Here is a 20,916-nt window from a genome sequence, read left to right on the forward strand (position 1 = left end):
CAAATTGAGATTTGTTTTGTGGTTCAGAAGATAGCCCATATCAGTTCCACGTGTACTTGAAAAGAATGCACAAATATCAAACTATTAATTTTGATTTTATTTTTTTCGACTGTTTTTGCTTTGTGTATTAATATAATTACTTCAGCTTTCCTTTGATTAGTGTTGGAATGGTATATCTTTTCCTATTCTTTTACTTTGAACCTATCTATATCTTTATAGTGGGTTTCTTTAAGACATTATATAATTTGAGTCTTGCCTTTTTAAAGAAAACCACTCTGACATTCTCTGTCTTTAATTGAAGAGTTTAGTCCACTTACATTTAATAATCGCTATGGTTGGGTTTAAATCTACCATCTTATTATTTCTTTTTGAGTTGTTCCATGTGATCTTTGTTACTTTTTTTCTCCTTTTATTGCCTCTGGTTGAATTATGTACTTCTATGATTCCATTGTACCTCTACAATAAACTGTTACTGTCTTCACCTTAGAATGAATGATTTTAAAAAATTTATTTATTTATTCATTCATTCATTCATTTTTTTGGCTGCGTTGGGTCTTTATTGCTGCACGCGGGCTTTCTTTAGTTGTGGCAAGCGGGGGCTACTCTTTGTTGCCGTGAGTGGGCTTCTCATTGCGGTGGCTTCTCGTTGCAGAGCACGGGCTCTAGGTGCACGGGCTTCAGTAGTTGTGGCTCACGGGCTAGCACAGGCTCAGTAGTTGTGGTGCGTGGGCTTAGCTGCTCCACAGCATGTGGGATCTTCCAGGACCAGGGCTTGAACCTGTGTCCCCTGCATTGGCAGATGGATTCTTAACCACTGTGCCACCAGGGAAGTCCCTATCATTCTTATCTTTGTTCCTCTTTACGTATATTTTCCTGCTTCCTTAAAGATTTTTTTTTTTTAAGATTTTTTCCTTATGCTTGCCTTCAGCAATTTGACTATAATATGCCTAGGTGTGTTTTCTTTGTATGCATCCTACTTAGTGTTTCCTGAGCTTCTAGGATCTGTGCTTGTTATCTTTTGCTAATTTTCTAAGATATTACTTCTGACCCACACTCTCTCTTCTCCTGGGACATCAATTACAAGTATGGTAAACCATTTGATATTGTACTAAGGCTCCTGAATGTGCTTTTCTTTTTGTTTTTCAATTTTCTCTCTCTTTTTTGTTTTGTTTTGTTTTGGCCACAACATGTGGCACGTGGGATCTTAGTTCCCCAGCCAGGGATCAAACCCGTGCCCTCTGCAGTAGAAGCATGGGCCCTAACCACCGGACCACCAGGGAATTCCCCAAATTTCTCTTTATTTTTTGATTTCTATTGACTCACTCTCAAGTTCACTGATGAATTCTTCTGCATGTCTAGTCTGCTAATAAGAGTTGTTTACGCTTTTATCATTTCCACTTAACTATAGTTTCCACCTCTCTCATGAAGAGATTAGAAGAATCTTTTCTGGAGATACTGACAAGCTCATAAGACAAGTTACGAACATTCAGGGTCCCACCAGTTTAGAAAGCTATCCGTAGTGAGGCCTCCTGTCCATAAACGTAAGAGATTCTAATCAGTTGCTTAATGCCTTATTCTGAAGTATAAACAGAAATTCAAGGATCACTAACTATTTGGTAAACTTCTTTTACATGAATGACAAATATCACAACAAAGGAAGAAAAGGAACTAGAAGGAAACAGAAATGAATTTTGGAAATAGAAATGAAAGGAACAGAAGACAAGTAAAAATCATGAAATATCCTCAAAGATAAGAGAAGAAATAAGACCAGGATGCTGGGGGGAGAATAATATTCAGAGAACAAGAAAGAACTCTTAGAATTAAAATTTTTAATAAAAATTCAAAATTCAAAAGGATTGAAGGGTAGAGAATATCTCCCAGAAGACAGGACAAAATATTAAGAGACAGAAGAATAGATGAGGAAAACAGGATATTAGACAATTTATCAAACTTCCTACTAATACGAATTCCAGAAAGGGAAAACAAGGGGAGTAAATTATTAAATTATTATCAACAGATATAGTATTTTCCCAAACTAAAGGACATGAGTTTCAAGGTTAAAAAGACCCACATAAAGTATCCAGAACAGCAAGTGAGAAAAGACACGCCACTGTGAATTTCAATACCTATGGATAAAAAAGACGACCCTAAAAACTTTCGGAAAGAAAACACAAATCACCATTTATGGATTGGGACTTTCAACAGCAACACTCAAAAGAATATATAAGAAAATAACTTATAAATTCAGAAAGAAAATGATTTCCAATTTGAAATTATAATATCCAGCCAACATGTCAAATTAAGGCAGAATAAACATTTGCAGATGTGCAACAACTCAAAAATATGCCCTCCAAGTAACCTTTGTCGGGAAGCTACTGAAGAATATGCTCCATAAAAACAAGGCAGTAAAGGATGAAGAGGAATCCACTGGGCTCCAACAATAAGAGATCTATCACAGAACAGAGGACAACCTGGATCCCCAGAGTGAGGCAGACAGCTCCCAGGTAATAGCTGTGTGGCAGCAGCCCTTGGCAGCCACCAGTCTGAATGTGAGTAGGAGACGTGAGAACTCTAGGAAGGGCATCGCCAAGAAAAAAAGGCACCTGAGGGAATTTCCTGGCGGTCCAGTGGTTGAGACTCCGTGCTTCCACTGCAGGGGGCACGGGTTCGATCCCTGCTTGGGGAACTAAGATCCTGGAAGTAGTGTGATTTAAAAAAAAAAAAAAAAAAAGCACCTGTTGGGTAGGTGTTTTCCAGTTTTGGTGACAAGTTTGATAATGAATTAATAATAGGTATATAGAAACTAAACAAGTGAAAAAGTGGGGGCAATTGTTAAGTAGAGGCAAAGAAAAATTACACAAGAAAAGAAATATAATCATGGTATGTTACAGGGCTCTGCTGGGAACAATACATACATACTTGTAATTACAAGTACCATATGTTAACTTACCCAGAAATCGTGATTATGTATGTATGTATTTGGGGGCAGGGAAAAAGGGCTAAATTCTCATCAAAGTAGGAAATGAACAGATAAGGTCAAAACTGAAAAATCAATAACTAATAATATAAGCATGTTGTTTAGAAATATGGATGGAGACACCCAAACAAACTGCTAAAAGATGTGAAAGCATAGGGCTGAGAGATATGGGGCAGGGTTGCTGTTTTTTTTATGTAAGCCTTGTAGTATTGCTTGATTTTTGAGAGCTATGTCACTATGTTACTATTTATCAAAAATAAATTAGGGCTTCCCTGGTGGCGCAGTGGTTGAGAGTCCGCCTGCTGATGCAGGGGACACGGGTTCGTGCCCCGGTCCGGGAAAATCCCACATGCCGTGGAGCGGCTGGGCTCGTGAGCCATGGCTACCGAGCCTGCGCGTCCGGAGCCTGTGCTCCGCAACGGGAGAGGCCACAACAGTAAGAGGCCCGCGTACCGCAAAAAAAAAAATTAATTAATTAATAAATTAATTAAAATAGAAAAGGATACCAGGCCCAGCCCACGACCACAGTGGCTGTTCAATAAAGGGTTACTGAGCTCTGGTTGCACAGGTCTAGGGCCAGGTCCAGCCTCAGCTGCCCAGAGCAATTCTGGAGGACAATGGGCTCATCCAGGAGCTGGGCCTCAGCCACTACACCGGCGAACTTGATATAGCTCTCAAAGATCCCCTCTTCACCCAAGTCCTAGCCCTCATCCCTACAGTTTGCTGTCTCCATCTGTTTCCTTGTCTGTCTTTCCCAGTGAGCTAAGAGCCCCCTGAAAGCCAGATGTTGCATTTTTCCTCTGTTCCTCCCCCTGCCACTCCTTACTGGCTAGCCCAGAGCCTAGAAGCTGGCAGATGCTCAGTGCTCAGCAATGCTTTCACATGCGAGTGTAGGCAGAGGGGGTTTATGGTCCAAAGAATCCCTTGTGAAGGTAATGCTGAGGAAGGGGTGGGGTTGCTGGTGAGGCTCGACGAGAAGGTGGCGAGGCCTGGGCTAGCAGCCTCCTCTGACCAGCCGTGCAACTCCTCACTCATCCTTGTACAACATTCTGTCTCACCTATTAAGATTTTGCCACCTAGGGACCACATGACCACATCAGGAGATTCTGTCCTTCCCCACAGCTGGCCCAATGCACGGCCCCTGCCATCAAGGGCAACCCAGAGATGCAGGTGGGCTACTTCCTTATTGGAATGCTAACTACTTTTGGAGGAGTGCTGCCACGTGCCCAGCATGCCACCAAGTGCCTTATGCGCACTAGTTCATTTAACTCACAGTAGTCCCATGAGTTACGTGTTGACATTTTACACGCGAAAGAAATGAGGTTTGCAAAAGCTAAATATCTTTCTGATGTGCTCTTAAGCACTATGCTGGAACCCCCAACAGCTGACTTTTGTGTCCAATGGTGTCAGAGCTGAGAGAGTCCTTCAATGAGAAAATGAAGGCTCAGAGAAAAAAGAATCTCACCCAGGGTTACAGTAGAGCCGGTGGAAGAGCCTAGAACCCTGCCTCTTGACTTCCTGCCCAGCTCCCGCCCACTGCTGCACACTGAATCCAAGAGGAGTGACCTCCTCTGCCTCCCTGCCCATCCAGCCAGTCACAAAGTTGACAGGGTGGGAAAGAGGCCCTCTTACCTTCCCAGCACCACTCTCTCCACTGACGACAACAGACTGGTTGACTGGCTCAATCAGGCTCTTGACATTCCTGTAGGTCTGTTCACCCACAGTGAAGATGTGGGGCTTCAGTTTCTGAAACATCAAGGGGTGAAAGGTCATGTGAGCAAACGCCTGTCTTCAAGGAGTGGTTGATCCAATGACGGCTGAGATGGGGAGCCTGCCCACAGCAGTGGCAGAGGCTTTGTCTAGAAAAATTTCCTGGAAGTAACAAAGTTAGCCCAACTGTGGGCTTTACCCATTCATCTTCTCTCAGTTTGGAAGCAGTGCTGGCCTTGACCAGTCTACGACATTAACACTTTATCCTCCCATCTTATCTTACCTCAACAGTCTTATTCTGCTATTTATTATTTTATGTTACTGTACTTTGCAATTTGCAAGAACTTTCTTACAAGGTATTGCCTAAGAAGTCTCTGTACATTAGTTGGATAGCTAACTGTATTTTATAGATGAGAAATCTGAGGTTCAGACAGGTTAAATAACCTTCTCAAGTCCCCACAGCAAATAAGTGCAGCCATGTGATTTGAATTCCAAAGTCACTGTTCTCCTTTCCATCAACGAGTATTAATTGCCCTCAATGTGCTGGGCACTGAGGAAACAGAGAGGACCAGGACATGGCTTTGCCTTTGAGGAAGCAGACAGTCGGTCAGATATGGGCTCTCTGGCCAGGCCTCTCCTGGCTTCCACTCGTACACTAACCACGCGTGAGCCAGGCAACCTGTGCAACGCACAGCCCGCGCAGCACCACCTGGCCCGGAATGACTGATAGGACATCACTCTGGATGGTGTCAGAACCGTCCCTCTCTCCCCCTGCCCTCACCCCATCCACCTCCCACCTGGACTGTTACAAAGCCTCCAACTGTTCTCTGTCTCCTGTCTCACCTTCCTGAACCCAACTCCCCCAACTTCCAAGGTGATTATCCCCACAGTCGGCTCCGTTCACAGCCCCACCCCCACGCCTGATGAAGAACCTCTGTGGACACTCTGCCTGCTGTGGTGCATCAGACCCTTCAACAGTCCTGGCTTATCTCATCTCCTGCCTCTCTCTGCAATACCTCCCTCTGGCCAGCAAGTCAGCTCTTGCTTCTCCCTGCACTTTAACATCAACTGGTCCATTCCCTGCCTGTACCAGCTCCATCCTCACCTCCACAAGAAGTTACTTGGCAGACTTCCTTGGTGGTGCAGTGGTTAAGAATCTGCCCGCCAATGCAGGGGACACGGGTTCAAGCCCTGGCCCGGGAAGATCCCACATGCCACGGAGCAACTAAGCCCGTGCGCCACAACTACTGAGCCTGTGCTCTAGAGCCCGCGAGCCACAGCTACTGAGCCCACGCGCCTAGAGCCCGTGCTCCGCAACAAGAGAAGCCACCACAATGAGAAGCCTGTGCATCGCAACAAAGAGAAGCCCCTGCTCGCCGCAACCAGAGAAAGCCCGCGCACAGCAACGAAGACCCAACACAGCCAAAAATAAATAAATAAATAAATAAATAAAATAAATTTATATAAAAAAGAAGTTACTTGGCATTCCAATCAGTGAAGATGAATATGTGCTGAATTTTCTAGGGCAATCCTTATCACATGTCATTTTATCCTTTTCCCAAAAAAGTAGTTTGTTAAATACACAAATGTACCCTTATAAATTCTTTCCTACTAATAAACTTACAAAGAAAATAAAAATCACCTGTCCTATGTCCCTATTTTAAATTCCAAAATCAGTTGAACAAGTATTTATCTCCCACTTTGCACCTACTGGTATATGTCCAAACTTCTGTGAGCTCCTGGTGGGCAGGGCCATGACACCAGTAGACTCTGAATGACTACCTGGCTGGTGAATACATGGATAAGGACAGGGTAGCCTAGGGGAGGAGGGGCAGCCCTGAGGCCACAGGCAGCGGAGAGTCTTACCTGGGGCTGAGGAGCAGCGTGGTACTCTTGCATCAGCTCTGGTGAATAGAGCTGAGGGATGGGCTTGAAGGGGTTCAGAGCCACCAGGGTGCAGCCAGCGCTGGTGTAGAACGTGTCTGCCATGTACCGGGCCTGCAGACACCTCAGGACTGAGGCAGAGGTGCCTTTAGCAAACTCTGGCTCAAATGGAGACATAACTGCACATACAAACACCCACCTAACAGCGCTCCCTCTGCAATTAGCCAAGAGCCATTAGATCCCAGCAGCTCCCTGAAGAGTAGGTACAAGATCTAATTAAGCTGAGCCCCACATCTGGAGCAAAGGCTGCACTGGGGAGCCCGGGGGCAGCTGCCAGGCAGAGGTCTGGCTCCAGGTCAGGAGTCCTGCCTGCCTTAGTCTGGCCAGGGGCAGCAGTGCTGAATACCCTCATCACACCTCCACCCACTGGAGACGGCACACTCGAGGAGAGGGGGGGCCCATACCTGTTTCCAGTGTCACAGGATTCACCTTGGTGAGGTCATCCAGCTGGTGCAGCGGGGCCTCCCCGCCCAGGAACTCCTGCAGGTCTTCTCTGAGGGATTCCCCACCATGGGCATCAGAGCCTGAACTGTGGCCATTAACCTGGGAGGGAGTAACAGGGCCAGGAGAGCTGGTACTCAGACCAGCTGGCAGCTACATAAGGGTGGGGGCCTGTACAGCAGAAAGAGAACAGGCCTATAGTATCATAGCCTGGTTGTTCAAACTTCAGCTCTTCCACTTACTAGGCCTGTGAGACTCGGTAAGTTACTTAACCTCTCTGAGCCACAGCTTCTTTATTTGTAAATTAGGAAAAATAAAATCAACTCACAGGGCTATTTGGAAGAAAAATAAGAAGACATATACAAAGCACTCAGTCAAGTGCCTGCCACATAACATGTACTCAGTAAATCAATAAATGCTATCCCCTCTCCTCTGCCATGAGTTCCAGCTTCTAGCCGGACCAGCTACCAGCATTACTGGGCTGGCAGGGGTGGGGCCCAAGGTGGGAGGCTGCTACAGGAGAACTGCAAAGGAAAACAACCATGGTTTGGCCCTTTTTTGAAAGAGACCATTCAGCTTCAGATGAAAACTCAGCTATGAGGTAGCCCCATGCCTTCAGCAGCCGCCTCTTGGGGCTTAAATTTAGCCTGGTTAATTAATTAGCTCCTGCTGCCCTGGTCTACTTGAGAAGAAGCCTGGCTCAGATGAGGTCAAGAACGAGCACCAAGGGGAAGTGGCCCTTTCTCCCTCTCCCTTGCCCATCCTCGATGCCAACACTTTCCACATGTTTCCTCTCCGTTTTCCTCCTGTGATCCCATGGCTCCTCTTTTCTCCCTGGGGGCTGCAGGAAAGATGGTGTGGGTAATAAAAGAAGACGGTAACTTGGCTGAAATCTGATTCTGGAGGAAGGGGTCCATGATATAACATGTGTGGGTTTCTAATGATACTACTTAACCTTAGAGTTCAAACCCTCAAGCCAAGGAGCCAAGTGTCATTTGAGAGGCCCAGTAATAAGTTTCTTTCCAAAGATGTTGCCTGTTCTCTGAACTTGGGCCCACAATGATGAATGTACAAAGCAGGCTCTTGGCCTCCAGGATAACTGCCAAGGTCAGAGCATGACTGGGTCTATGCGAATCCCTCTGCTCTAGGGGAAAAAAGAAAATCACTCACAAAGCCATCCATAATTTTTTTTTTTTTGGCTGCGCTGGGCCTTTGTTGCTGCGCGCGGCCTTTCTCTAGTTGCGGTGAGTAGGGGGTCCTCTTTGTTGCGGTGCACGGGCTTCTCACTGCGGTGGCTTCTCTTGTTGCGGAGCACGGGCTCTAGGCGCGTGGGTTTCGGTAGTTGCAGCACGCGGGCTCAGTAGTTGTGGCGCACGGGCTTAGTTGCTCCACGGCATGTGGGATCTTCCCGGACCAGGGATCGAACCCATGTCCCTGCACTGGCAGGCGGATTCTTAACCACTGCGCCACCAGGGAAGTCCCCCATCCATAATTTATGAACAGCTCTTATCCTTCCAGAGAGGCAGCTGAGTATCATGGTCCTTGACTTGGACTTGAAAGCTAGATTGCCTGGGTTTGAATCCTGATTCTACCACTTCCTAGCTGTATAATCTTGTGTAAGTTTCTTAATCTCTTTGTGCCTCAATTTTCCTCATCTGTAAAGTGGGAATGGTGGTAGCATCTACCTCATAGATGCTAACAAGCACATAAAGTATTTAGAAAAGGCATCTGGTCTCTTCCACCAAAAGTTAGCTATTATAATATAATTTTGTTAAAAGCAGTCCTTCTAATTAGGCAATAATATATTAAAGGCCTTAAAACTACGTATGTCCCTTAAGCCTGCAATTCTTCTTCTAGAACATGATCCTATGCAAAGGTCATAAAAATGTTCAGTATATATAGAAACATTTACAACTGCAAAACAATTGAAAATAACCCAAATGTCCAAATAGTAGCTTAAATTATAGTACAACCTTACAATGGAATAAAGCAGATTACAAAGAGAACGATACCTTTAAATATTTTAAAAATACATATTTAGGGAAAAAAATCTAGGATATTCTCTGAAATGTCGGTTATCTCTGGGCAGTACAATTATGGGTAACTTTAATGTTCTTTTTGCTTACCTGTATTTCCCACATTGCTTATAATGAACTTGACCTTGAATAAGTCACTTAACTGCTCTGAGCCTTATCTCCAAAATGGGGATATAATAGCACTATATATATGACACGGTCTCTTTCTCAAGGACTAAACAAAACTAAATGTGTAAAATGCTTACTACAGTGCCTACTATATAGCAAGGGCTCAACACAGAGCAGCTGCTCGTACAGTTACGATAAATGTTACTGCTTTTTAAATAAGAAATAAGTCAAAAATGGACAATAAAGAAAGCCCAGAGCAGATGACTGTCCTGCATGCTTCTCTCCAGCCTTCAAGCCTGTTTCATCAGCCAAAAGGCTGGGAGAAGGTCAAGTAGCAGAGTCTACCATGACTCCCTTGAGGCTGGCTGACCTCACTCTCAGTTATCCTGCCTTACCTGCCTAGGACTCCACTAGACCGTGATCTCCTAAAGGGCAGGAAGCATCTGCCTCAGGCCAGTGGCAACACTCAGTAAATAAAAATTCAGCAAATATCTACTGGCATTGTCTTTGGACCAAGAGGTGCATGTGAAGGATGATATGGGTATGAGATAGGGCTCCACAGTGAAGGGCAGGACAGGGGCCATAGGAGTCTTTCAGAGGCTGAGGCCTGGAGTAAGGGCAGGTTTCAAGTCCCTACAGCAACCCACCGTGGACTCCATGATCCATCATCAGAATTCTTGTATATTTCCACATAGGTCCTCTTCTCTCACATTTTTGCACAGGCTGACCTCTTGGCCTGGACTGCTTATTTCCTTCTCCACCTGGCTAATTCCTACCTTTTTTTTTTTTTTTTTTTTTTGCCACACTGCATATCATGCAGGACCTTAGTTCCCCAACCAGGGATTGAACCCGTGCCCCCTGCAGTGGGAGGGCGGAGTCTTAACCACTGGACTGCCAGGGAAGTCCCAATTCCTACTTATTCTTTAAGGCTCAGCTTCAAGGAACACTTCCTCTTGGAGGCCACAGCCTTCCACTTGCCTTAATAACTCAGGCTGTGAGGGACATCTCTCAGGACTCCCTCACCAGCTCAGGCTTGTAAGGTCACCAAAACGCCCTAAGGATTCCCTCACCCAGCCCATCTTACCCATCCCAGGGAAAAGAGCTAAAAACCACAACAGGGGAGATTCAAATTAGGTATCAGGAAGAGCTTCTTGGAAGCACGTGAAAAGCACTGGAATGACTATCTGAAGACAGAAAAGAAGAAAGACCTTTAAGGGGTCTTTCCCTTCTTTCCAGGTCAGAGCAGTGGAAGCTTCGTTCAGGTAAATGAAAGATGCGGAGGTGCCTCAGGTGCCTGAGGGCCAGGGTTATCGAAGGGTGAGGGTTTACCTGCTGGAGCATCCTGCTTCAATGTGGTCAGCCAGGGTTCTGGGTCGCAGGCACAAGGAGTGCTATCCACCTGGTCATGGGGGCACAGGCTGGGGCATGAGTCCTGCAAAGGGCTCAGTTCTTGAGGAATCTCTGAGACAAATCACCCTAGAGCCTGTGGCATGAGAGGGAAGACAAGGGGCACACACAGGTGATGGCTTCTCCAGGGTGACTCACTCCTGCTCCTCACACCAAGCAGGAAGAACCAAAATGAGAACCCGGGTGAGCCTGGGCAGAGAGGGAGTCTGTGATGCCCCCTGCCGATGAGGGAACACGGGAAACTTACAGGAGCCTCCAGAGGCGCCCTGGGCTCCTTCAGGGCCAGTTTTACTACGGGGTGTGAGGTGGGGCTGCAAATCTTCTGAGTCAGCGTGCCATGCAGGATGAGGACACCGGAAGACAGATGCCTCGTGCCCTATCCTCTCCAGCACACAGAAATGTCCTATCTTAGTACAGTCAGTAGTCAGTGGGGCAGGGAGGCTGGAGTCAACTTTTGATGTTCCAGGAAAGTTGCTGTGTGGGACGGAAGCCACAGCTCAGCCCTTCACTGGTAAGCCATCACACCTTCCCCACCCACCTTCATTCCTCATCTTGTCTACCTCACAAGGAGTGGCTGTGAAGGGCAACCAGGTGAAAGCACCCTACAAAGTACAACTCTGAATATTCATTCAGAGGGGAAATATTGTTAGTACTAAGGATGGAGGATCCATTTGGGAGCACTAATCAAGTGGAACAGTTCAGTGTCAACTTTAAGAAGGCGAAGATTTCAGAGGAGGGGAACCCGTCTGAGAGAGCCGGTGTTGTGAAGCTGGGCTTAGACCAATCTCTGAAAAACTGTAAGTGACTCACAGACTTGGAATTTCCCAGGCTTCACACCTCCCCAGCAAGGAAGGATGAGAATGAGGGGTGTCATTGGGGTGACCTTGGTGGAGACTTTCTTGAGCCCCTGAATACATCCAGCCTTTGAAAGACCTCAGGGATAGGGGCTGCCATGGAAACTGGAAAAACGACAATTCAGGCAGAAGAGGGCATCAGGACTGTGGTGGACACATTCACCCTGGACACTGACTGGACCCCATCCAGGGTACAGCCATGCAGAGGGCTCCAGAGACTCAAGGCCAACAAAGTTCCCTCAACTAGCTCATCTTAAGAGAGAGGATCAGAGGGTAACACAACAGGTTGTAGGGTTAGAATCCAAAGCCCACAACCCCTCAAAAGCAGTTCACAAGACCCCTCTAAGCCGTATTCCGTTCCCTCATTTGCAAAAAGGACTACTAATACCCAGACCTCACAATGCTGAGTTAAGGATCAAATGGGATAGTACCTCTGAGATCGCTTTGCAAATGCTGGTTATTATGACGCAGGGTCCACTTCTTGCCAGAATCAAGTCAGATTAGAGCGGTTTTCTCCAGTTCTCCCAGCTCTTGCTCCCTGTCGGCTTCGCGATTACCAGCCAAGAATTTCTGGTAAGGGAGTGACCACTGTGGGCAGGAGGGAGACGGTAATGAATAGATGAAAACCCCTAGTCAGGGCAGGTGGCAACCTGAACAACAACTCTCCCCCTCCCTCCTCCCCTCCAGCCTCCGGTTCTCCTCGGCTCAGACGACAGTGGGAGGGCAGACGAGAAGAGCAGGGTAAGGGTCCTGGGAGCCCCCCCCAGGTTCCCGGCGGGAACGGACACTCCTTGTCCCCGCGAGGTGCCTGCCGGGCCCAGGGCTGGGATGCCGCTCCGGAAGCACCTGGCACGGGGACAGTATGTCCTTCCTGGGAAGGTGGACGTGACCCCAGCCAAGGGCGCGGCTGCCCCGACGCCTCCCGGGGCCAGCCGCCCCCTCCCAGGTCCCTAGCCAAGGAGAGGAGAGGAGCGGGACCTTTCCCCCACCCCGGGCCGCCCCCTGCCGGCTCGGTGGTGAGTGACTATGAAAGGTTCTTGTTCTGGAAAAAGGCAAAGAGCTGGGCTACCTGTTCCTGGGATACGAGAGGGTCAAAAAGAAAAGGCAAAGGGAAGGGAAACGGCGCTTTGGAAAGGGGAGGGAGAGACGCCCCCCTTCTTCCCCAGCGCCGCGGGGGCCCACCGGCCTCCCCTGTCCCTTCGGGCACGCAAAGGGCTTCGGACCCGGCTGGGGGTGGCACTCACCGGTCCCACGGCCTGAGCCGCCCAGCGTGCGGCCCCCGCTGGCCAGACTGGAAAGGCAGACGCGCGGGCCGGGTGAGGCGGCGGGAAGAGCCCGGGGAGGGGAGGGCGGAGGCGGGGTCAGGAGCCAGCTGGAGAGGAGGAAAAGCAGGGAACGCCGGGTCGCAGCCGCGGGCTGCAGCTCGGGCCAAGTGCCTGGGAGCCGGCACGCTCCTCCCTTCGGGCGGGGCGCGCACTCGCTGCGCGGGGCGCACGTGGCTTGTCCGGGGCGCCGGCATCCGGAGTTGGGGGCTCGCTCCGGGACAAAATATTCTGAGAACCTGGGGTAAGATGCAGAAGAGAAGGGTAGGAGGGCTTCAGGGCCTCCGGGCTCTCACGGGGCTGTGGGTCTCTCCGTAGGGAGACCAGGCGCCCTGGCCACCCCCAGCCCCCACTGACGAGGCCTCGCCGTGGGGTCTGAGGGCCAGTAGTGAGGTGCGGGAAGCGTCTTTCCCGCCCGAGCTCCTCTTACCGACCTGCCGGAGGCCAAGGCCCGAGAGCACCTGGGCTAGGCAAGCCCTTGACAGGGAAGGACGCGCATGGGGAGCCTGCAGGGCGTGGGAAACGCGCCTCGTGGGCGGGGACGCGCGCGGGGGGCCGGCCCAGAAGCGCAGGCCCGCCCGACGTCGGCCGGAAGCGCTGTTCGGGAGGCGGAAGCGGCTCGCTCGCGCGTGTCCCGCCCTTGCGGGGGTATCCCGTGCCCCGGCACTCTTACGGGTCCCTCTATCTCTGGGCGCAGAGACCACCAGGAACACGTGAGGTATAACGGCCGGCGCGGCCGGGGCGCGTGTCTGTCGGGAAAAGGGCTCTTTTATTTTTAAAGGCCAGCAGGTTTGGATCGATTTGTTCTCGGGAGGTAATGCTGCTGGGCTCAGATAGGCCATTACGCATGCATGAATTCTTTTATTCAATATGGTTCTTGTTTGGCCAACAAATGTGTTCTTCCCAGGTGCCACGTTTCAGACATGGATATGTGGCAGAGAGGTGTTTTATATCCCTTTAAAACAATTAACACTAGTGTGTACTTTACGGCTCCTACTCCTCCTCCACGATTAGCATCCATTCTACCTACCTACACCTTAACCTGTAAATGAGGTAAGGAGTACCCTGGGGCTCAGCAGACCACTGGAGGATTCGCATTTTGTACTAGAGGCAGGAGGTTCAGAGAGGCTCAGGACAGAAACCAGGGCCCCCAACTCCAAAGTATACTTAAATACCTTCTCTTTCCCTGTCCCTCTTCTCCTTCCGTCTCAGATTTGACTCTAAATCATTAGTGAGGTATATTCAATTTTCATTATATTATCTTCATGACCTTTACATGCTTTGTAGTAGGAATTTCTATCCTACCGTGAGTCCACTCTCAGGTTATGTATCTCAAATTCACTTTCTTTGTGAGTCTGCCTTATACTGAGAATAGCTAAAGCATTTTAACCAGTAATTTCATACTATTAGTATGACATTCTTATCCTCATATATTAGTGTTAGGCTTCTTCCAGCAGTCCTTGTAAGGGGAATCACGAGTCCTAGGTTCTGCTCCGAAACTCAGGAATAAGAGTAAAATCAAGTCAGGTGCATATTTATGCAAATTACCAAGTCAGGTACATATATATGCCAGTTCCACAGGAACGCTGCTTTCCACAAATGCATCTCAGTTCTCCTACCAGGGATCGAACCCGTGCCCCCTGCAGTGGAAGCAAAGAGTCTTAACTACTGGACTGCCAGATTAGCCCCATCCCTTTGCTCTTGTTTTCACAGGAAGAAGAAAAAATGTCTCAAAAGCAGATGAAGGAAGCTTTTGTCAGTAACCACAATGGAACGAGCGTGCTGGAAATCACCGAGGGCTTGTGCTTACCTGCACTCTGTATCCTGTGTAGAGGGCTCCTGATCATTGTCTCACAGCACTTATGTTGTTCTTCACATACCTGGAGAACTCGATTCTTCATTGACTTTGCTTTCCTAATAGTTCCCCTGGTGACCACTTTGACCATTTTCGCTTCATTTGTCCTCCTTGAGTATCTCATTGTAATTATCTTTGGGGCAGGGCTGCTCTATGAAACATACTGCAGGAGAACTTGCTATGCCAGAATGCCTGTCGGGAAAATCCTTGAAAAATTCTTGAAAATCAGTATAGAATCAGAATACATTCCAGCCATCTCCTGTTTCCGTGTAATTAACAGTGCATTTACTGCTGTTGCCATTTTGGCTGTGGACTTCCCTCTTTTTCCCAGAAGATTTGCCAAAACCGAGCTCTATGGGACAGGAGCAATGGATTTTGGAGTAGGAGGCTTTATTTTTGGGACTGCAATGGTTTGTCCAGAGGTTAGGAGAAAATATACCAAAGGGTCCAGACTTTATCTTACAAAGTCATTGTACTCTGTTTGGCCATTAGTCTTCCTAGGAGTGGGACGATTAGTCATTATAAAATCCATAGGCTATCAGGAACATATAACTGAGTATGGAGTTCACTGGAATTTTTTCTTTACCTTAATAGTTGTGAAATTGATAACATCACTGCTTTTGATTATTTTTCCCCTAAATAAATCCTGGATTGTGGCTATCAGCATTACTGTATTCTACCAGTTAGCCCTTGATTTTACCCCACTGAGAAGGTTAATTTTGTATGGCAGTGATGGCAGTGGCACAAGGGTTGGTTTATTAAATGCCAACCGAGAAGGAATAATCTCTACCTTGGGGTATGTGGCAATACACATGGCTGGTGTTCAAACAGGATCATACGTACTTAAAAAAAGATCACATATCAAAGACTGGATAAAAGTAGCATGTTGTATTCTATTGACAGCTATTGGCTTCTTCATATCTCTTTACATAGTTCAGGTAAATGTAGAAGTAGCATCTCGAAGAATGGCCAATTTAGCCTTTTGTATTTGGATAGTTGCTTCTTGCCTGATCCTTCTTAGTAGTTTATTACTGGGTGATATAATTTTGAATTTTGCCAAATTTCTAATTAAAGGGGCAACAGTACCATGTTCTTGGAAAATTATCCAGTCACCTGCTGCAAATAGAAAGTATTCAGAATCTCTAGTCTCTGCAGCTGAAAGAAAGGAACCCACTCTTTGTTTAATCACAGCAATGAACAGAAACCAGTTAATTTTTTTCTTGCTGTCAAATGTAACAACTGGCCTAGTCAACCTGTTGGTAGATACATTACACAGCAGTACCTTGTGGGCCTTATTTGTACTCAATCTCTACATGTTTACCAACTGCTTAGTTATATATGTGCTGCACTTGCAGGATAAGACGGTAAAATTTTGGTGATCAGTACAGGTAGTATATGTTTTGAGCAATATTATTTTAATAAGGAAGAATAAATATAAAATGGGCTTTTGGCAACTCAGTGTTAAGTGTATTTTATTATAAAATTTTCATTCCTACTCTAACAGTAGTGATGCTTAATATTTTAAATATATCTCAACACCATGTAAAACAAACCAATACAGAAGAAACAAAGCCTCTTGACTTGTTAGAATATTTATAAATTTCAGTATTTTAAAGAAACTGTTGTGTTTACAGTTGTGATACTGGAAGATTGGAGGGTGAGGAGGAGGATTTTTACTTTCCATCTCTTTTTTTTTAAAATAAATTTATTTATTTTATTTTGGGCTGTGTTGGGTCTTCATTGTTGCACACGGGCTTTCTCTAGTTGGGGTGAGCGGGGGCTACTCTTCGTTGTGGTGTGCAGGCTTCTCATTGCGGTGGCTTCCCTTGTTGCGGAGCACAGGCTCTAGGCGCACAGGCTTCAGTAGTTGTGTGGCTCACGGGCTCAGTAGTTGTGGCACGCGGGCTCTAGAGCGCAGGCTCAGTAGTTGTGGTGCGCGGGCTTAGTTGCTCCATGGCATGTGGGATCTTTCTGGACCAGGGCTTGAACCTGTGTCCCTTGCATTGGCAGGCAGATTCCTAACCACTGCGCCCCCAGGGAAGCCCCTACTTTCCATCTTATATCACTTATTATTCTGTATTTTTTATTGTATGTATTTTATAACATTTACATTAAAATCTCAGTTGTGGAACTGTCAACACTACTGCTCAATTTTAGTCTTTAAGAAACCTCAGTATAAGAAAGCAAATGTTTAAAATCAAATACTTATAAAGTCAGAAAACGGTTAAATCCTCCATAGAATAGATGGAATTATTTGTTGTGGTTTATATACTTAATGAGACAATAGTTTTGCCTTGAGACAAAGCTGTTGTCTCAAGGCAAAACTAGTCATTTTTTTAGCCTACCCTCTGCTAGGGATGATAAGCAAAAATTTCCTGATATCTTGGATCCTGCAATCTAATGGGGGAAACACATTAAACAACTGTTATAAACTGTGTTAAGTCATAAAGTATAGGTTGCCAAGAGTGTCAAATCAAGAATTGACTTTACAGTAGAGTCAAGAAAGTTTTCCCCACAGATGGTATTTTTTGAGCTAGAGCTGATGCATGGGACGAGGAGTTAGTGTTTGTGTGTCTACGGAGTAGAGGGGCATATGCTGGTAAGGGTGGGGGTAAACAGCAAATATGACTATTATACTCATTAGTTTACTTCAATTTGTTATATTGATGATGGCTAATTTGGTATTTATGTGGCATTTTATCCTTGCTGACTACAATCAGTTATATTTGGAGGTCATCTATTATTAAAAGAAATTTCCCCCTAAAAAAATCAGTCTTTTGAATAGTTATATAGCTATAAAAACAAAAGTCAGATTTTATTTTCAGTTAAAGAGGAAGACTTGGGGCTTCCCCGGTGGCGCAGTGGTTGAGAGTCTGCCTGCCGATGCAGGGGACACGGGTTCGTGCCCCGGTCCGGGAAGATTCCACATGCCGCGGAGCGGCTAGGCCCGTGAGCCATGGCCGCTGGGCCTGCACGTCCGGAGCCTGTGCTCCGCAACGGGAGAGGCCACAACAGGGAGAGGCCCGCGTACCGCAAAAAAAAAAAAAAAAAAAAGGAAAACTTGAGGGACTTCCCTGGCAGTCCGATGGTTAAGGCTTCGAATTTCAATGCAGTGGGTGTGGGTTCAGTCCCTGGTCAGGGAGTTAGGATCCCACATGCCTCAGGGCCAAAAAAACAAAAATGCAAAACAGAAGCAATATGGTAACGAATTCAATAAAGAGTGAAAAAAAAAAAACCTTGAAATTTAATCGATAAGATTATAGTGTGTAAATTAAGCATGACTAGGAAAGGTGACTGGTTTTCCTGCTATGTCACAGTGCTAATATCCTACAACTTACCTGTTCAAAGCATTCATAGGAGGCTGAGAGGCTCTAACCATATTGTCCTCTCATTAAAAAAATAGTAATTTAAAGTATTTGATGACAATGAGCATGTGTCTAATTGGTCTGCTGCTTCTTGTCCTAGGTCTTAAATACCTCTCAGGAAGTTTGTCTCCCAGTTACAGACATTGAATCACAACTAAGAATGAAATGTACTGTGTTTATTCCACCTCCAGTTAGGGAAGTCATGTAAGAGAAAGCTAATGAAATTGCATTAATAGAAACAGAAATTAATAAGGAAAAAAAAGACCATTCTGACTTGATTTTATAGAAGAGAAAGAGATCATTCAATAAAGATTTACTGAGTTCCAGTAGGCCAGATATAGGTCCCGGGGGAGACAAAAGAAAATAAGATCCAGCCCTCAAGGAGCTTACATTTTAACTTGTGGATCTTATTTTTCCTTTAAAATTTGTTTAGTGGGGGAAATGTACCTCTGTTTTTGACAGATAGAACACAACTTCCCACTGTCAGGTCATGAAAAAGAAAACCCAATTCACAGATACTCAGATCTGGACAACTGTGGCAATTTAAATAACATCCTGCTGTTGATTTTGCTACCACATAAAACAATTGGTTATTACAGTGAAAACAACAGTATGTATTCTAATGAATTTTCAGCTGTCAATTTTGAGGACAGAGAAGCGAGGGGGAAAGAGAAGAAAGGAAGAATATAATCCAGTCTAGGGCCTTATCCTATGACCTTCAGTAAGTGACTCATTCCCATGCCTTTAATTTTACACAATTAAGAAACTGGGGATGTCTACCACATATATATTAATAGCTTTGTGTTCAGAAAATGACAATTTTTATTGAGCACCTTGTCCAATAGGTTGTATAAATTATACAAAAACATACTTTGCTCCCTAGGAATTTGTGTATAGTCTATGAAGATAGGAGTATAAGGAACAAATCAATATTCTTCTTTTCTTTTAAACTCAAGTAGCTTGGAGACTAGTCATATCTCATTTATGTCTGAGTTTTGTGCTTGGCTTCTCACACATTGTTGACCTCCCAGAGAAGAAAAAGAATGGTATTTTGCTGATAATTTACCACATCTCCATCACACCAACTGTTCTTTACGAGGTACCAGCAAAATGTCTTCTGCTGTTGATTGCCCGCTCTTTCTTGGCCTTTAAAATTCTTTAGCCTTGCCCTTCACATTGCCAATATCGAAATTTAAAAGAGGCAACAACTGGCTTTTTTTTTTTTTTTGCGGTACGCAGGCCTCTCACTGTCGTGCCCTCTCCCGTTGCGGAGCACAGGCTCCGGACGCGCAGGCTCCGCGGCATGTGGGATCTTCCCGGACCGGGGCACGAACCCGTGTCCTCTGCATCGGCAGGCAGACTCCCAAACACTGCGCCACCAGGGAAGCCCCTGGCTTTTTTATGCAATCATTTATTTTGTTAATTAAAGGTAAGCTCTCTGAGGCAGATACTTAGTCATGAAATATTTGCTGCAGCACTAAATATTATATTTGCTTAGTTGAAGATAGACCAATGGCGAAAAAGAGTGCCTGCTCTAAAATGAAGATACATAGTTAAAACGTCTAAAAACTGTTTTACAGGGAAGTAACTTTCTAAGCATTTTCCCCTCAAATGTTGGTTTTATCACAGTTGTAGCGCCCAGGCTACCTCCTTGAGAAAGAGCAATTTATCAAGCAAAATTAGCTTTTTAACCTTACAATAAGTACTTATTAAATACCTATAGTATGTGAAACATTGTCCAAAGATACTAAGCAGTGTGCTCAGTGGATCTAAAAGACAAATCCAAATCAGGGAAAGTAATCTCAGATGGAAAGAGACTGTTCTGGTCTCCTCGTTTTGTTACGTTTTATATCTGGGTTTTAATGCCTTTTCTAACTTAGATTTAAACCCCCAGGGTGAATACTCTTTCTTTGCTAGTACCCAGTGTGTACTCAGTATTGAAACTTATTAAAGTTAGCACCTATATATTGAACTTGTCAGTTTCAATGTCCTTTACCAACCGTCACCCAAAGTAAGTTTAAAAGGTATAAAGTAGGCACATTAACCGACATAGTCTTTAGAGGAGCACCTACAGATCTTAAAAGCCACAGTATTCCTTTTTTCCTTGGGAGCGTTTTACATAAAACACAAGATTCTCTAAAAATGTGCAGGTTTTGGCTATGTAGTCTAACTTGTCAGAACCTACATGCACATCCTATATGCCTATTGAATTTAAGCTAAGGACCATACACTGTTCTGCTCTCCTAACATGGCCAAAGACATAAATACTTACTGGATAATCACACCTTTGGGACTGAACAATGGTTCTTCCAGTTTACTATGTTACCTAACCTAACAGTGACCACACAATGTCGTAAGTCAACGTGGTTAAGGGGTTGCATGCACTATGAGGTTTTTGGTTGCGAATCTGTACGGTTTCATGTCGTGACCAAAATACTTTTTAAAGATCAGTATCACAGGGGCTTCCCTGGTGGCGCAGTGGTTGAGAGTCCGCCTGCCGATGCAGGGGACACGGGTTCGTGCCCCGGTCTGGGAAGATCCCACATGCTGCGGAGCGGCTGGGCCTGTGAGCCATGGCCGCTGAGCCTGCGCGTCCGGAGCCTGTGCTCCGCAATGGGAGAGGCCACAACAGTGAGAGGCCCACGTACCGCAAAAAAAAAAAAAAAGATCAGTATCACAGCTCTAGTCTATTCTACCAGGATTAGTTAGTTGTAAGAGCAGCAAATGTATTGATCCTTAAAATCGTGAAGACTTTCATAGGCACAATACTTTCCAACAACTATATTGGCCTCCAAAGCCTTCAGGGTAGGAACCGAGTACATGATGGCACGCTGTGGCTTGTCAGCAGCTCTGCTTCTCAGGAGAGGGTCAGAGGGAAGGGCCTTTGGCCAGCACTA

At 45.9% G+C, this 20,916-nt stretch overlaps 2 protein-coding genes across 8 annotated transcripts in view; one reads left to right on the forward strand and one right to left on the reverse strand.

Moving 5' to 3' along the window:
- Positions 1-12,816, reverse strand: part of MYO19 (myosin XIX) — a 34,399-nt gene extending 21,583 nt beyond the window's left edge. For 3 of the 5 annotated variants that reach the window (XR_003004888.1, XM_024757713.1, XM_024757710.1), the window contains exons 1-6: positions 12,722-12,816; positions 11,909-12,065; positions 10,546-10,699; positions 7,036-7,174; positions 6,554-6,702; positions 4,610-4,723 (exon numbers count right to left, since the gene is read on the reverse strand). Coding sequence is in view for 4 of the 5 variants with exons in the window: in XM_024757713.1 (XP_024613481.1) it covers positions 4,610-4,723; positions 6,554-6,702; positions 7,036-7,174; positions 10,546-10,557 (414 nt within the window). In the remaining variant the exon portion in view is untranslated. Of the gene's footprint in view, positions 1-4,609; positions 4,724-6,553; positions 6,703-7,035; positions 7,175-10,545; positions 10,700-11,433; positions 11,583-11,908; positions 12,066-12,721 lie in introns of all 5 variants that reach the window. The other 2 variants (XM_024757711.1, XM_024757712.1) reach the window with 2 other exon arrangements.
- Positions 12,446-16,099, forward strand: PIGW (phosphatidylinositol glycan anchor biosynthesis class W). 3 transcript variants are annotated; one of them, XM_024757716.1, is made up of 2 exons: positions 12,446-12,493; positions 14,513-16,099. In XM_024757716.1, the coding sequence occupies exon 2, from the start codon at positions 14,525-14,527 to the stop codon at positions 16,031-16,033; it is 1,509 nt and encodes a 502-aa protein (XP_024613484.1). In that variant the 5' UTR covers positions 12,446-12,493; positions 14,513-14,524; the 3' UTR covers positions 16,034-16,099. The 3 variants fall into 3 exon arrangements, with proteins under 3 accessions (XP_024613484.1, XP_024613483.1, XP_024613482.1); XM_024757715.1 differs by lacking the exon at positions 12,446-12,493 and adding an exon at positions 12,966-13,043; XM_024757714.1 differs by lacking the exon at positions 12,446-12,493 and adding an exon at positions 13,400-13,517.
- Positions 16,100-20,916: the final 4,817 nt, after the last annotated feature.

The sequence above is a fragment of the Neophocaena asiaeorientalis genome, unplaced genomic scaffold (genome assembly GCF_003031525.2).
Source record: "Neophocaena asiaeorientalis asiaeorientalis breed wild unplaced genomic scaffold, Neophocaena_asiaeorientalis_V1.1 scaffold327, whole genome shotgun sequence".
Classification (NCBI taxonomy): Eukaryota; Metazoa; Chordata; class Mammalia; order Artiodactyla; family Phocoenidae; genus Neophocaena; species Neophocaena asiaeorientalis.

What these genes read in the sequence shown, in the direction of transcription:
- PIGW (XM_024757716.1), top strand. Translation starts at nt 14,525, where the DNA reads ATGTCTCAAAAGCAGATGAAGGAAGCTTTTGTCAGTAACCACAATGGA.